This window comes from Entelurus aequoreus, linkage group LG16 (assembly GCF_033978785.1).
Source record: "Entelurus aequoreus isolate RoL-2023_Sb linkage group LG16, RoL_Eaeq_v1.1, whole genome shotgun sequence".
Lineage (NCBI taxonomy): Eukaryota > Metazoa > Chordata > Actinopteri > Syngnathiformes > Syngnathidae > Entelurus > Entelurus aequoreus.
Window position 1 is genome coordinate 3662384 of NC_084746.1, and position 14256 is coordinate 3676639.

At 39.8% G+C, this 14256-nt stretch overlaps 1 protein-coding gene across 2 annotated transcripts in view; it reads left to right on the top strand.

Moving 5' to 3' along the window:
• Nucleotides 1-13949, top strand: part of sppl2 (signal peptide peptidase-like 2) — a 31154-nt gene extending 17205 nt beyond the window's left edge. Inside the window, exons 8-15 of one of the 2 annotated variants that reach the window (XR_009821482.1) lie at nt 3047-3163; nt 5253-5334; nt 5424-5498; nt 5580-5642; nt 8802-8901; nt 8960-9037; nt 9113-9365; nt 13761-13949. Coding sequence is in view for 1 of the 2 variants with exons in the window: in XM_062023826.1 (XP_061879810.1) it covers nt 3047-3163; nt 5253-5334; nt 5424-5498; nt 5580-5642; nt 8802-8901; nt 8960-9037; nt 9113-9273; nt 13761-13928 (844 nt within the window). In the remaining variant the exon portion in view is untranslated. The remainder of the gene's footprint in view (nt 1-3046; nt 3164-5252; nt 5335-5423; nt 5499-5579; nt 5643-8801; nt 8902-8959; nt 9038-9112; nt 9366-13760) is intronic. The other variant, XM_062023826.1, reaches the window with a different exon arrangement.
• Nucleotides 13950-14256: the final 307 nt, after the last annotated feature.

Consider the following 14256-nt stretch of genomic DNA (forward strand, 5'->3'; position numbering starts at 1 on the left):
TGGGAATGACTACAACAGTAAATAAACACAAGACATATATATACTCTATTAGCCACAACACAACCAGGCTCATATTTAATATGCCACAAATTAATCCCGCATAAAAACACCTAGGTGTTTGTTATGCTAGCTCCTAGCTACTAGCTCGAGCTAGTTATAGCTCGAGCGGGTAATATGGACGGGATCCCGTATATATAACCCGCCAATACAATTCAAACACCTGCACAACACACACACTCACTCAGCCCAAAAGACCGTTCACCTAACCCAGGGGTCGGCAACCCGCGGCTCCGGAGCCGCATGCGGCTCCTTGACCACTCTGATGCGGCTCAGCTACATACATGCCGACCCCCCCGATTTTCCCAGGAGACTTATGGATGTCAGTGTCTCTCATAGATTACTCCCAGGGAAAAAATAATCTTATTTACACTCTAATTACTAAATAAAGGGCGTGCCCTAATTGCACTGCAGTAATTGTCCTCTATAGCATTTACATACAGCATGCCAGTCCAGCCACATGTTGCATGTTGTTATTACTTGCAGACACAGGAGACAGCAAAGCATACTTACTCATCAGCCACACAGCTTACACTGACGGTAGCCGTATCAAACAACTTTAACATTGTTATGTTACAAATATGCGCCACACTGTGAACCCACACCAAAAAAGAATGAAAAACACATTTCTGGAGAACATCCCACCGTAACACAACATAAACACAACACAACCATTACCCAGAATCCCATGCAGCCCTAACTCTTCCGGTCTACATTATACACCCCGCTACCACCAAATCCCCCCACACATCAACACCCCCCCCCCCCTCCCCCCTCTCCGTGCGTTGGTTGAGCGGAAGAGTTGGGGCTGCATGGGATTCTGGGTATTGGTACCGTCAGTGTAAGATGTGTGGCTGCTGAGTTAGTAGCCTTGCTGTCTCTTACGTGAGCAAGCCAAAAATGCATTCCACTTGTGGCCGAGCAGGTACACTGATAGGGCAGACTGTAGAGGGCGCCAAATGCAGTGACATCACGCTCTGATATTCGGGAGTCTCCCGGGAAAAATGAGAGGGTTGGCAAGTATGACGCTATCAAGTGACATTCGTTCAAAACTCACGGGCTGCACTAACATCAAATTTCCACATTAAAGTGCGTGCCGGTGCGTGTGTCGGAGACCCCTGATTAACATAGCACAAAGCATGCATGTAAGCTTAGTATGCGGTGTTTTTCATTTAAAATTAAAAAAATTTTTTTGTGGCTCCCATTACTTTCTTTAATTTGTGAAACTTGCCAAAATGGCTCTTTGAGTGGTAAAGGTTGCCGACCCCTGACCTAACCCAAGGTTCATAAAGCTTATATATTTAATCAAAGTTACGTACATGACACGCACGTACGGGCAAGCGATCAAATGTTTGGAAGCGCGCGGGGGTGACCTGATATTCAGCTGGGAATGACTACAACAGTAAATAAACACAAGACATATATATACTCTATTAGCCACAACACAACCAGGCTTATATTTAATATGCCACAAATTAATCCTAATGCTAGCTCCTAGCTACTAGCTCAAGCTAGTTATAGCAAGCGATCAAATGTTTGGAAGCAGCTGTGTACTCACGGTATCGCAACTGTGTATCCAAATCAAAGTCCTCCTGGTAAGAGTCTCTGTTGTCTGAGTTCTTCGATCTTGACTGCATCTTTCGGGAATGTAAACAAAGAAGCGCCGGCTGTGTACGTGTTGCTGCTGACTTCCCTCGCAAAATACTCCGCTTCGCACCGACAACTTTCTTCTTTGCTTGCTCAGCTTCTTTCTCCATAATGCAATGAACAAATTGCAACAGATTCACCAACACAGATGTCCAGAATACTGTGGAATAATGACATGAAAACAGAGCTATTTCGTATTGGCTTCAATGGTGTCCGAATACTTCCGTTTCAATGATTGACGTCACGCGCATACGTCATCCTCAGAGGCGTTTCGAACCGGAAGTTTAGCGGGAAATTTAAAATGTCACTTTATAAGTTAACCTGGCCGTATTGGCATGTGTTGCAATGTTAAGATTTCATCATTGATATATAAACTATCAGACTGCGTGGTCGCTAGTAGTGGCTTTCAGTAGGCCTTTAAATGGAAAGGCAACAAGGCAAGCGCTTGTTACTCTCGGGGTCTCCTAGCCGCTCAGGCAAATCATATTGTCTAAAAAGGCATTTTTCCATGGATAACATGACATCATCGCACCAAGTGCGTGCTCTTTCAGTCAATTAGTGCGCATATATACAGCCCGGCCCCAGGCCAAAAAAATTTTAATTGTAATTTTGAGGAATTTATCTGAATGTGCATGAACTATTTCTGTTCAAAATAGTTAGAAATGTCACATGTTAAATGTTTAAATATTAACTGTCAGTTTACTGTACTGTGCCAACTGTACTACTATATGAGTATGTGTTTTCTATTGTTTCATTGAAAATAAAACAGCAAAGTCCATTTGGCTGTCATCCGTTTTAATTATGAGACACAATTGTGTCAAAATCATGATATTTTTTTTCATGCTTGAAATAAGAAATGATTACTTAAAAAAAGTAGTTTTCTACTTGTGAGTGTTGATGACACAGCTTTGCAACAGTTGATATTCTAGTTTCAAGCATGTTTTACTCAATATAGCTCATCAAATCTCAGCAACAAGCTGTAATATCTTACTGAGATCATTTAGGAGCAAAACACTTAAAACAAGTAAAACACTCTAACATAAAATCTGCTTAGTGAGAAGAATTATCTTATCAGACAGAAAATAAGCAAATATCACCCTTATTTGACATATTTCATCTTACTTAGATTTCACTTTTTGCATTGCACCATCTAAAAGCAGTGATTCCCAACTTTAAAAAAAAATACTAGAAAACGTATCTTTGCAATTATTTCTAACAGCAAGGAATATGGACAGGCCAAAGTAGATGGCAGAAGGTATATCTTTAACCTGTGTCCACCACTGTTGTGTAAAACATGTTCATTGGCCTAATAAAAAGAATAGATTTGTTGTTGTTCCGTCAGGATTCCGGAGAACAATCTTCCCTACTTGCACAAGAGGCCGCAGGTGCGTGCACTGGTGCTGTCGGCCCTCTGCGTCGGCGTCAGCATCACCTGGATGGTGTTTCGCAACGAGGACCAGTGAGTGTCAAACTGCTTCCTTTATTAGCTCTCAGGCAGTCTTTCAATGTTATGAACGTTATAGGACCAGGACCCGGAGGGTCTCATTAATTTAAGTGTTAAAAGTAAGTGAAATATTCTTATCTTTTTACTTTACATGCTTAAATCTCTAGATCAACTTCAGATTTATCCATTGATATAAAGTTTTCTATGTTTTTCTATGCTTAAATATAGTGTGTTTTTGCTATGGCAAAAACACACTATATTTAAGCAATACCCTAAGTTTATGTTTTATTTCTTTTTTGTAAAAGAAACCCTCTTTTTTGTATGGCACTAACAAAAAATATTTCATATTTCCCTTCTAAAAATTCAATAGTCAAATATTTGATGTGAAGTAGTTGGATAATTAAATATGTCAATAATTCACAACAACATTGATTTAGATTCATAATAATTGTTTGAGCATTGACCGTTTTAGATTAAAAAAAGACATTTAAAGACCTTTGGTCCCACTCATAAAGTGTTAAAAGTAAGTCATATATATACAGTATATTTTTTTTACTTTCAACAATTAAATCTGTAGATCATCTTCAGGTCTATCTATTGATATTAAGTTTCTGTTATTTTATGTTTTATACCTTTTTGTCACCGAAAACAATTTTTTTGTATGCATAGACAAAAATGATGCATTATTTTCCCTCCAAAACTCAGAAGTCAAATATTTGATGTGAAGTAGTTGGATAGTTAAATATGTCAATAATTCACAACAACATTGATTTAGATTCATAATAATTGTTTGAGCATTGACCGTTTTAGATTTAAAAAAAAACAACTACATTTTAAAGACCTTTGGTCCCACTCATAAAAAGTGTTGAAAGTAAGTCATAATATATATATATTTTTTTTACTCTCAAACATGCGTTCAAAACAAACACTCACCAATGGGAGAAGAGAAGGGCCGATTAGACTAGACTGTCTCTATTGGTTGCAGGGCAAAACATGTTTTTGTGAAGCTGCAGCAGAGCATCTTTGAGGCGGTATAGCTCGGTTGGTAGAGTGGCCGTGCCGGCAACTTGAGGGTTCCAAGTTCGATCCCCGCTTCCGCCATTCTAGTCACTGCCGTTGTCACAATGCCACTATCAACTATTGCAGTGTTTTTCAACCACTGTGCCGCGGCACACTAGTGTGCCGTGAGATACAGTCTGGTGTGCCGTGGGAGATGATCTAATTTCACCTATTTGGGTTAAAAATATTTTTTGCAAAGCAGTAATTATAGTCTGCAAATGATGTGTTGTTGTTGAGTGTTGGTGCTGTCTAGAGCTCGGCAGAGTAACCGTGTAATACTCTTCCATATCAGTAGGTGGCAGCAGGTAGCTAATTGCTTTGTAGATGTCGGGAACAGCGGGAGGCAGGGTGCAGGTAAAAAGGTGTCTAATGCTTAAACCAAAAATAAACAAAAGGTGAGTGCCCCTAAGAAAAGGCATTGAAGCTTAGGGAAGGCTATGCAGAACAAAACTAAAACTGAACTGGCTACAAAGTAAACAAAAACAGAATGCTGGACGACAGCAAAGACTTACTGTGGAGCAAAGATGGCGTCCACAAAGTACATCCGAACATGACATGACAATCAACAATGTCCACACAAAGAAGGATAAAAACAACTGAAATATTCTTGATTGCTAAAACAAAGTAGATGCAGGAAATATCGCTCAAAGGAAGACATGAAACTGCTACAGGAAAATACCACAAAAAAGACAAAAAGACATTAAAATAGGAGCGCAAGACAAGAAGTAAAACACTACACACAGAAAAACAGCAATAAAGTCCAAATAAGTCAGGGTGTGATGTGACAGGTGGTGACAGTACACCTACTTTGAGACAAGAGCTATAGTGATGCATGCTTGGTTATGCTTTAAAGTCATATCCAACGACTTTTTACTGTCAACTGAGTTTAGTTTTTAAACGATGTCTGCTGGTGGTGTGCCTCCGCATTGTTTCAACGCAAACAATGTGCCTTGGCTCAAAAAAGGTTGAAAAACACTGGCCCAGAGGGTCAGAGCAATGTTTGGCTACCGAGCTGGCAGCATCACTGACATTGTACGTTGTCCAGGTGGGCGTGGGTGCTGCAGGACGGCCTGGGCATCGCCTTCTGCCTCTACATGCTCAAGACTGTCAGGCTGCCCACTTTTAAGGTGGGCTTTGACACCCTGGAAGCACTTTGCAAAGTCTTTTATATTTATTTTTGACTGGATGTCTTCTTTTCCCTCCCTCCCGCTGGCAGGCTTGCACTTTACTGCTGGCGGTCCTTTTCGTCTACGATGTCTTTTTCGTGTTTATTACACCCTTCTTCACCAAGGTGAGCGCAGACACATTTAAAGCTTTTTTGCTTGAAGACACATTAAAGAGTGTCTCGGTCGTCACCTTTTTCCATCTCCAGAGTGGCGAAAGCATCATGGTGGAGGTGGCGGCTGGCCCCTCTGACTCGGCCATGCATGAAAAGGTGAGCTGGCAGGGCTTACCGTATTTTTCGGAGTATAAGTCGCACTGACCGAAAATGCATAATAAAGAAGGAAAAAACATATAAGTCGCACTGGAGTATAAGTCGCATTTTTTGGGGAAATGTACTTGATAAAAGCCAACACCAAGAATAGACATTTGAAAGGCAATTTCAAATAAATAAAGAATAGTGAACAACAGGCTGAATAAGTGTACGTTATATGAGGCATAAATAACCAACTGGTATGTTAACGTAACATATTATGGTAAGAGTCATTCAAATAACTATAACATATAGAACATGCTATACGTTTACCAAACAATCTGTCACTCCTAATCGCTAAATCCCATGAAATCTTATACGTCTAGTCCAGTGGTTCTTAACCTTGTTTGAGGTACCGAACCCCACCAGTTTTATATGCGCATTCACCCAACCCTTCTTTAGTGGAAAAAAAAAACATTTTTTTGAAATTCAAGACAAAGTTATATGTTGGTGGTAACACTTTAGTATGGGGAACATATTCTAAGTAACAGACTTGATATAGAGTTATTCGGACACTAGGGGAACATATTCTAAGTAACAAAGACTTAATTTAGAGTTATTTGGTTAGAGGGTTAGGGTTATAATAAGGCCATGCCGAATAAGGCATTAATAAGTACTTAATAATGACTAGTTAAGAGCCAATATGTTACTAATTTGTATGTTAATAAGCAACTAATTAATGGTGAATATGTTCCCCATACTAAAGTGTTACCATGTTTTTTTTACTGGTGCACAAAATGAAGCGTGCATGAACATCACCTTGTTCCATACTTGCCAACCCTCCCGTTTTTAGTGGGAGAATCCCGGTATTCAGCGCCTCTCCCGACAACCTCCCGGCAGAGATTTTCTCCCGACAAACTCCCGGTATTCAGCCGGAGCTGGAGGCCACGCCCCCTCCAGCTCAATGCGGACCTGAGACTGAGTGGGGACAGCCTGTTCTCATGTCCGCTTTCCCACAAAATAAACAGCTTGCCTGCCCAATGAACGGAGAAGTTAAACAGGACAATACTGCCATCTAATGGATAGCCATAGGAACACTGAAATTCAAGTATTTTCTTTTTTTTCCCTATGTAAATATATATATATATATATATATATATATATATATATATATATATATATATATATATATATATATATATATATATATATATATATATATATAGCTAGAATTCACTGAAAGTCAAGTATTTCATACATATATATATATATATATATGAAATATATATGAAATACTCCAGTTGGTGAATTCTAGCTGTAAATAACCACCCCCCCACCCCCTACCCCCCACCTCCCGATATTGGAGGTCTCAAGGTTGGCAAGTATGCCTTGTTCAAACAACAAACCAACACAGTACATAAACTCACAACAAATGACACACCTGCAAATCAGTCTGACTTCTGCTGTTGCCGTATCCGTAATACGCCGATAGGGAGAAGTTTTTATTTACAAGATGAGTTGGGTGCACTGCAAAAAGTCAGTGTTCAAAAACAAGAAAAAAAATACAAAAATTAGGGGTATTTTATTTGAACTAAGCATAATTATCTGCCAATAGAACAAGAAAATGTGGCTTGTCAAGACTTTCCAAAACAAGTAAAATTAGCTAACTTTAATGAACCCAAAAATACCTTAAAATAAGTATATTCTCACTAATAACAAGTGCACTTTTCTTGGTAGGAAAAAAAAGAGACCGTTTTGCTCAATATGTTAAAAAATATTCTTAAATGAAGTAAATGCTAGTGCCATTATCTTGACATAATGATATGCGCTCGGCATCATGATTTTTTTTTAATGCTTGAAGTAAGAAATGATGACTTTAAAAAAGTAGTTTTCTACTTGTGAGTGTTGATGACACAGCTTTGCAACAGTTGATATTCTAGTTTCAAGCATGTTTTACTCAATATAGCTCATCAAATCTCAGCAACAAGCTGTAATATCTTACTGAGATCATTTAGGACCAAAACACTTAAAACAAGTAAAACACTCTAACATAAAATCTGCTTATTATCTTATCAGACAGAAAATAAGCAAATATCACCCTTATTTGAGATATTTCATCTTACTTAGATTTCACTTTTTGCAGTGTGTCTTGACTCTCCATTGCTCATTTAGGACCGGCGTTGAGATCATGCATAATGAATTGTCATGGATGAGAGTTGGTGAAAGACTAGTGTGTAGTTTGATTCTATTTTTAAAAACAATCTATACATACCATAAACCTTCATATCTGTATTCTCAGCTGTTGCTTGCTAGTGAAAGTCACAACTATGGTACCAGGTTAGCCCTAAGAGGTGCTTTCACCCGTCTTAAACCCAAAAGTGATGTTTTGAAAAAGACTGTAATGTATCGGTCAATCACTTACTGGAATCGACTTCCACAATATCTGGTATCAATCACCAGCAGAGTGGGTTTTAAGAATAGACTAAGAGGAGAAGTATTGCGGAAAGAGATTATTCTAGATTGTACCTAATGTCATGACTGTTTTTATTGACTATTGACTATTTTATTGATTATGGGACAAGCAGTAGAAAATTGTGGATGGAACTTTTTTCGTCACTTATTGTTTGTCTTCGGTACACTAATGTATATATTTTAGGCCATTGGTTCTTTGTTTTATTTTTGCAAAAATATATATATTTTTATATTGCTCTTTTTATCTTTGGTATGAACAATATTATGTAAACTCGAAGTTATTATTTTTTTGGTTCTTTGTTGTTGCTATTTTTGTATTACAACATTTTATTATTTGATCATGTTGTACTGCATTTTAATCTTTTGTTTTGTGATTGTGTGATGTTTTTTGCCTGGACCCCAGGAAGAATAGTCTCCACTGCGGTGTAGACTAATGGGGATCCTTAATAAACTAAACTAAACCTCCGCCGAACCCCTAGGGTTCGATCGTAACCCAGGTTAAGAACCACTGGTCTAGTCTCTTACGTGAATGAGCTAAATAATAATATTTGATATTTTACGGTAATGTGTTAATAATTTCACACATAAGTCGCTCCTGAGTATAAGTCAAAAAAAAAAAACTGACTTACCGTCTGAAAAATAGGGTAAATCACGACGGCAACGTGACAAAAGACGCTGACTCCTGCGCGGGTTGTTTGTTTTCTGCAGCTTCCGATGGTGCTCAAAGTCCCACGCTTGAACTCCTCCCCCCTCGCCTTGTGCGACCGTCCCTTCTCCCTGCTGGGCTTCGGCGACGTCCTGGTGCCAGGTGACTTAAAAGAAAACGCACAAGGTGATGTTCGGCTTGTTAATTTGTTCCTTTGCAGGCCTGCTGGTGGCGTACTGCAACCGCTTTGACATTTTGACGCACTCCTCCAGAATCTACTTTGTGGCCTGCACCATCGGTACGTACCGTCATCAGCTACAAAACATCTCTTTTGGGGTCCTCGTGCGACCGTCCGTCTCCTCCCTGCTTGCAGCGTACGGCGTGGGCCTGCTGATCACCTTTGTGGCGCTGGCCGTGATGCAGATGGGCCAGCCCGCCTTGCTGTACCTGGTGCCTTGCACTCTACTCACTAGCCTAGTGGTGGCGCTGTGGCGCAGGGAGCTGCCTCAGTTCTGGACGGGAAGTGGATTTGTGGTGAATACCAGTTTGATATGACCCGTCTACTGCGCAGCCACAGAAAGACACCAAGTGACACAAAAGAGAAAAATAGTTTTGACTAAAATAGAGTAAGTTAAGAAATATACAGTCGTGGTCAAAAGTTTACATACACTTGTAAAGAACATGTCACATAATGTCTGACATCACATGGACAAAGATAAGACCTTCTGGAGGAAAGTTCTGTGGTCAGATGAAACTAAAATGGAGCTGTTTGGCCACAATAACCAGCCATGTTTAGAGGAGAAAAGGTGAGGCCTTTAATCCCAGGAACACCATGCATACTGTCAAGCATGGTGGTGGTAGTATTATGCTCTGGGCCTGTTTTGCTGCCAATGGAACTGCTGCTTTACAGAGAGTAAATGGGACAATGAGAAGGCCATTCTAAAACCTTCATTATAGCCTGATGTAGCCATTCCTTTACCACTTTTGAGGTGTGTTTGGGGTCATTGTCCTGTTGGAACACCCAACAACGCCCAAGACCCAACCTCCGGGCTGATGATTTTAGCTTGTCCTGAAGAATTTGGAGGTAATCCTCCTTTTTTATTGCCCCATTGGCAGCAAACTGGCACAGAGCATAATACTACCACCACCATGCTTGACGGTAGGCTTGGTGTTCCTGGGATTAAAGGCCTCATTTTTTCTCCTCCAAACATATTGCTGGGTATTGTGGCCAAACAGCTAAATTTGTGTTTCATCTGACATCACATGGACAAAGATAAGACCTTCTGGAGGAAAGTTCTGTGGTCAGATGAAACAAAAATGTAGCTGTTTGGCCACAATACCCAGCAATATGTTTGGAGGAGAAAAGGTGAGGCCTTTAATCCCAAGAACACCATTCATACCATCAAGCATGGTGGTGGTAGTATTATGCTCTGGGCCTGTTTTTCTTTTGCTGCTAATGGGACAATGAAAAAGGAGGATTACCTCCAAATTCTTCAGGACAAGCTAAAATCATCAGCCCGGAGGTTGGGTCTTGGGCGTTGTTGGGTGTTCCAACAAGACAATGACCCCAAACACACCTCAAAAGTGGTAAAGGAATGGCTAGAATTAAGGTTTGACCCAGAAGGTCTTATCTTTGTCCATGTGATGTCAGATGAAACCAAAATGGAGCTGTTTGGCCACAATACCCAGCAATATGTTTGTGTTCAAGGTGAGGCCTCTAATCCCAGGAACACCAAACCTACCGTCAAGCATGGTGGTGGTAGTATTATGCTCTGGGCCTGTTTTGCTGCCAATGGAACTGGTGCTTTAAATGGGACAATGAAAAAGGGAGGATTACCTCCAAATTCTTCAGGACAAGCTAAAATCATCAGCCCGGAGGTTGGGTGTTCCAACAAGACAATGACCCCAAACACACGTCAAAAGTGGTAAAGGAATGGCTAGAGTTAAGGTTTTAGAATGGCCTTCGCAAAGTCCTGACTTAATCTAAAGGCTTAGTGGCCACATGCGTGGACAGCACCTTTTAGCTCTTATTTCCAAAATTGTGTACACTACTGAATTGGGGTCATATGGCCACTTATGTGGACACTTATACTGACATCTGGTGGTGTCAGAAGAGTATAACAAACAATGGAATCTGGAAGGAAAAAAAAGGTGTAAAAATAAGAATTAGCATGTCACTAAACATGAAGTACACGTTTGTGTACTTATGGACTAAGTACATCATATCAAAAGATGATTCTTAGTTTATATTCTAATTAGGGTCCAAAGAGCCCAAATAGCAAAGAGAAATTAAAAATAGCATGTAAACAAACAGCTTGGGCCTTAAGAGGTTCCCATTGAGAACATGTGGACAATGCTGAAGAAACAAGTCCATGTCAGAAAACCAACTAATTTAGCTGAACTGCACTGATTTTTTTCAAGAGGAGTGGTCAAAAATTACAACTCAGTGGCCTAGTGAGAGTGTCCGCCCTGAGATGGGTAGGTTGTGAGTTCAAACCCCGGCCGAGTCATACCAAAGACTATAAAAATGGGAGCCATTACCCCCCTGCTTGGCACTCAGCATCAAGGGTTGGAATTGGGGGTTAAATCACCAAAAAATTATTCCCGGGCGTGCCCACCGCTGCTGCTCACTGCTCCCCTCACCTTCCAGGGGGTGATCAAGGGGATGGGTCGAATGCAGAGGACACATTTCAACACACCTCGTGTGTGTGTGTGTGTGACAATCATTGCTACTTTAACTTTACTTTAGAATTTAGGTTTTAGAATGGCCTTCCCAAAGTCCTGACTTAAACGTGTGGACAATGCTGAAGAAACAAGTCCATGTCAGGAAACCAACACATTTAGCTGAACTGCAGCAATTTTGTCAAGAAGAGTGGTCACAAATTCAGATGGCTACCAAAAGTGCCTTATTGCAGGTAAACTTGCCAAGGGACATGTAAGCTAATATTAACATTGCTGTATGTATACTTTTGACCCTCACATTTTCAGTAGACCCATAATAAATTCATAAAAGAAGCAAACTTCATGAATGTTTTTTTGTGACCAACAAGTATGTGCTCCAATCACTACATCACAAAAACATAAGAGTTGTAGAAATGATTGGAAACTCCAGACAGCCATGACATGATGTTCTTTACACGTGTATGTACACTTTTCAGGCATGTGATTTTTCCGTCTAAAGTCGGAATTCCATCTTTTTTAATATCGGGGGGGAAAAAAGTTATTATCCCGTTTTTCGGGTTTTTTTTCCGACCCTAAATCAAGATTCGAGACGTAGTTTATATTACGCCGTAGTTGATTGGTCGATATGTTCCTTGTGACCAATCAGGACATCTGTTATGAATGATGACGTTAATAACGTCATCATTCATAATGGTTATTTCCGCCATTTTCCATATGTAAACGATGTCGGTTCTCGAGAGAAAGGACGCTTTACGAGTAAAAGAAATTGATAAACATGTCAAAAATAAGTTTGGATGGAAAGGGAAATCACTGATACTGTTGGGAAGAAGGAAGTTACGACTTTGTTCGGTGATTTTATTGGGAAAATCGATCGTCCCGGAAAGGTTTTGTGCACGTGGTGTCATGATAATATTGACTATGGATCACGAGGTTTCAAGGCTTTGGAAGTACATGCGAAACACCAAAATCATATGAAACAACTTGAAGCAAGGAAAACGAACTTTTCACTAGCTGGTACTTTTGGATGTCAACCGAAAGTGAGCAAACCTTACGGACTTCATCCTTTGTTTACATGGAGAGGAAAGATCCACCCAAACAACCCACTTCAGTTGCAGACAGGGTTGTTAATAATGAGGTAAGCTAAAAAATATTTGCTTGCGAAATACGCATGTTTGTTTTAAATATTAACCAATTATTGCTTTGCGAAATATAAATGGGTTTTTCTAAAAATAAAAAGCCACGTGAAAATATATTATGAAATTACAGAAATTCAAAGAGTCGCATTATTGATTCCAGTTAACAATTTATTTGAAATAAATTTGCATATAATACTATTTTGTAATATTAACTTCTTATGTAGTCTCTTGAAACTATTGTCAGTGGTGTAACAATCTTGAAGGTAAATATTTTCACACTTGTTTCATGCAATATGTCAGTGTCCTCACATTATTATTATCTCCTATATTCAAATATGAGTAAACAATACTAAACACGTTTAATTATTTTCATAAATTTATATCCTATTTTGGCGAAAAGAATGAAATGTTTACATTTGGTATTTTGTTAAATACATTTTCAAGGAAAGCTCATGTTAGGGCTGGGCTCTCCGAGAAAGCTAATGTGTGAAGTGAACTGAAGTAATGTGGTAATACTGTAAATAAACTGTAGATAATAACCCTGATCAATGTGGATGTGAAATGAACACAAGATGTAAATATTAGTGACTAAATACTGTTGGGACTGAACCATATACAGTGATTCATTAGGATAATTGGGTTATGTATGTTCTATTAATGATGTTTTCATGTCTTTAAACACTAAAATATTTTCTTCAAATGGTGCTGTCTTTGTTAATTTTAGCATGTTAAATTGGTGAAAAACCAGAAGCTTCGGGGGGCGTTGCCCCCCTTGTCCCCCCACCAGCCCACTAGGGCACTGGTGGCTGGACCTGGCTGGGGGCCTTCGTCCCCCAGATACCCGGAAATGTTTTCAGTCTTTTTCATTGTGGTCAAATCACATGCCTGACTTTTGACCATGACTGTATTTAGTACAACTGCACATTTCTTTTCTGCTGCCCTTTTATATTTAGTGGGGGTTGAGCTGTCTCTTTAGTAATACACTTAAACCTCCTTTCTTGTGTGAATGTTCTGAGACAGGCAAGCATTTGTTCCATCATAATAAAAAGACCATTGTTGCTTTTATAGTTGATGTGGGTCTTAATTATTTACTCAACTGCAGAGAAGACAGGGGAGTGTGGATTTGTACCAGTAATGTCAATTATCACAGACTCTTTTATGTTAGCAACTCCATTTTCAACGGCACCTGTTTGTCCTTCGCAGCCGCCCATAGCTCTCGCCCCCATCAAGTGTACGCAAACGGCGGAGCCACCGCCCGATGGCTCTAAGGCGGAGACCCCGGCCGCCAAAGCGCACAATCAGAACGAAGACCCGCCCGCCGGTCTGCCTCAGGAGACGCCCCTCGCTGAAAAAGAGAACATTTTGAACTGAGAGGACTTCCAAGTTCTGCAGGTTTTTCCCCTCACATGGCTTTATTATCGTATTTTTCGCATTATAAGTCGTTTTTTTTCATAGTGCGATTTATACTCAGGAGCGACTTATGTGTGAAATTATTAACACATTACCGTAAAATATCAAATAATATTATTTAGCTCATTCACATAAGAGACTAGACGTATAAGATTTCATGGGATTTAGCGATTAGGAGTGACAGATTGTTTGGTAAACGTATAGCATGTTCTATATCAGGGGTCACCAACCTTTTTGAAACCAAGAGCTACTTCTTGGGTACTGATTAATGCGAAGGACTACCAGTTTG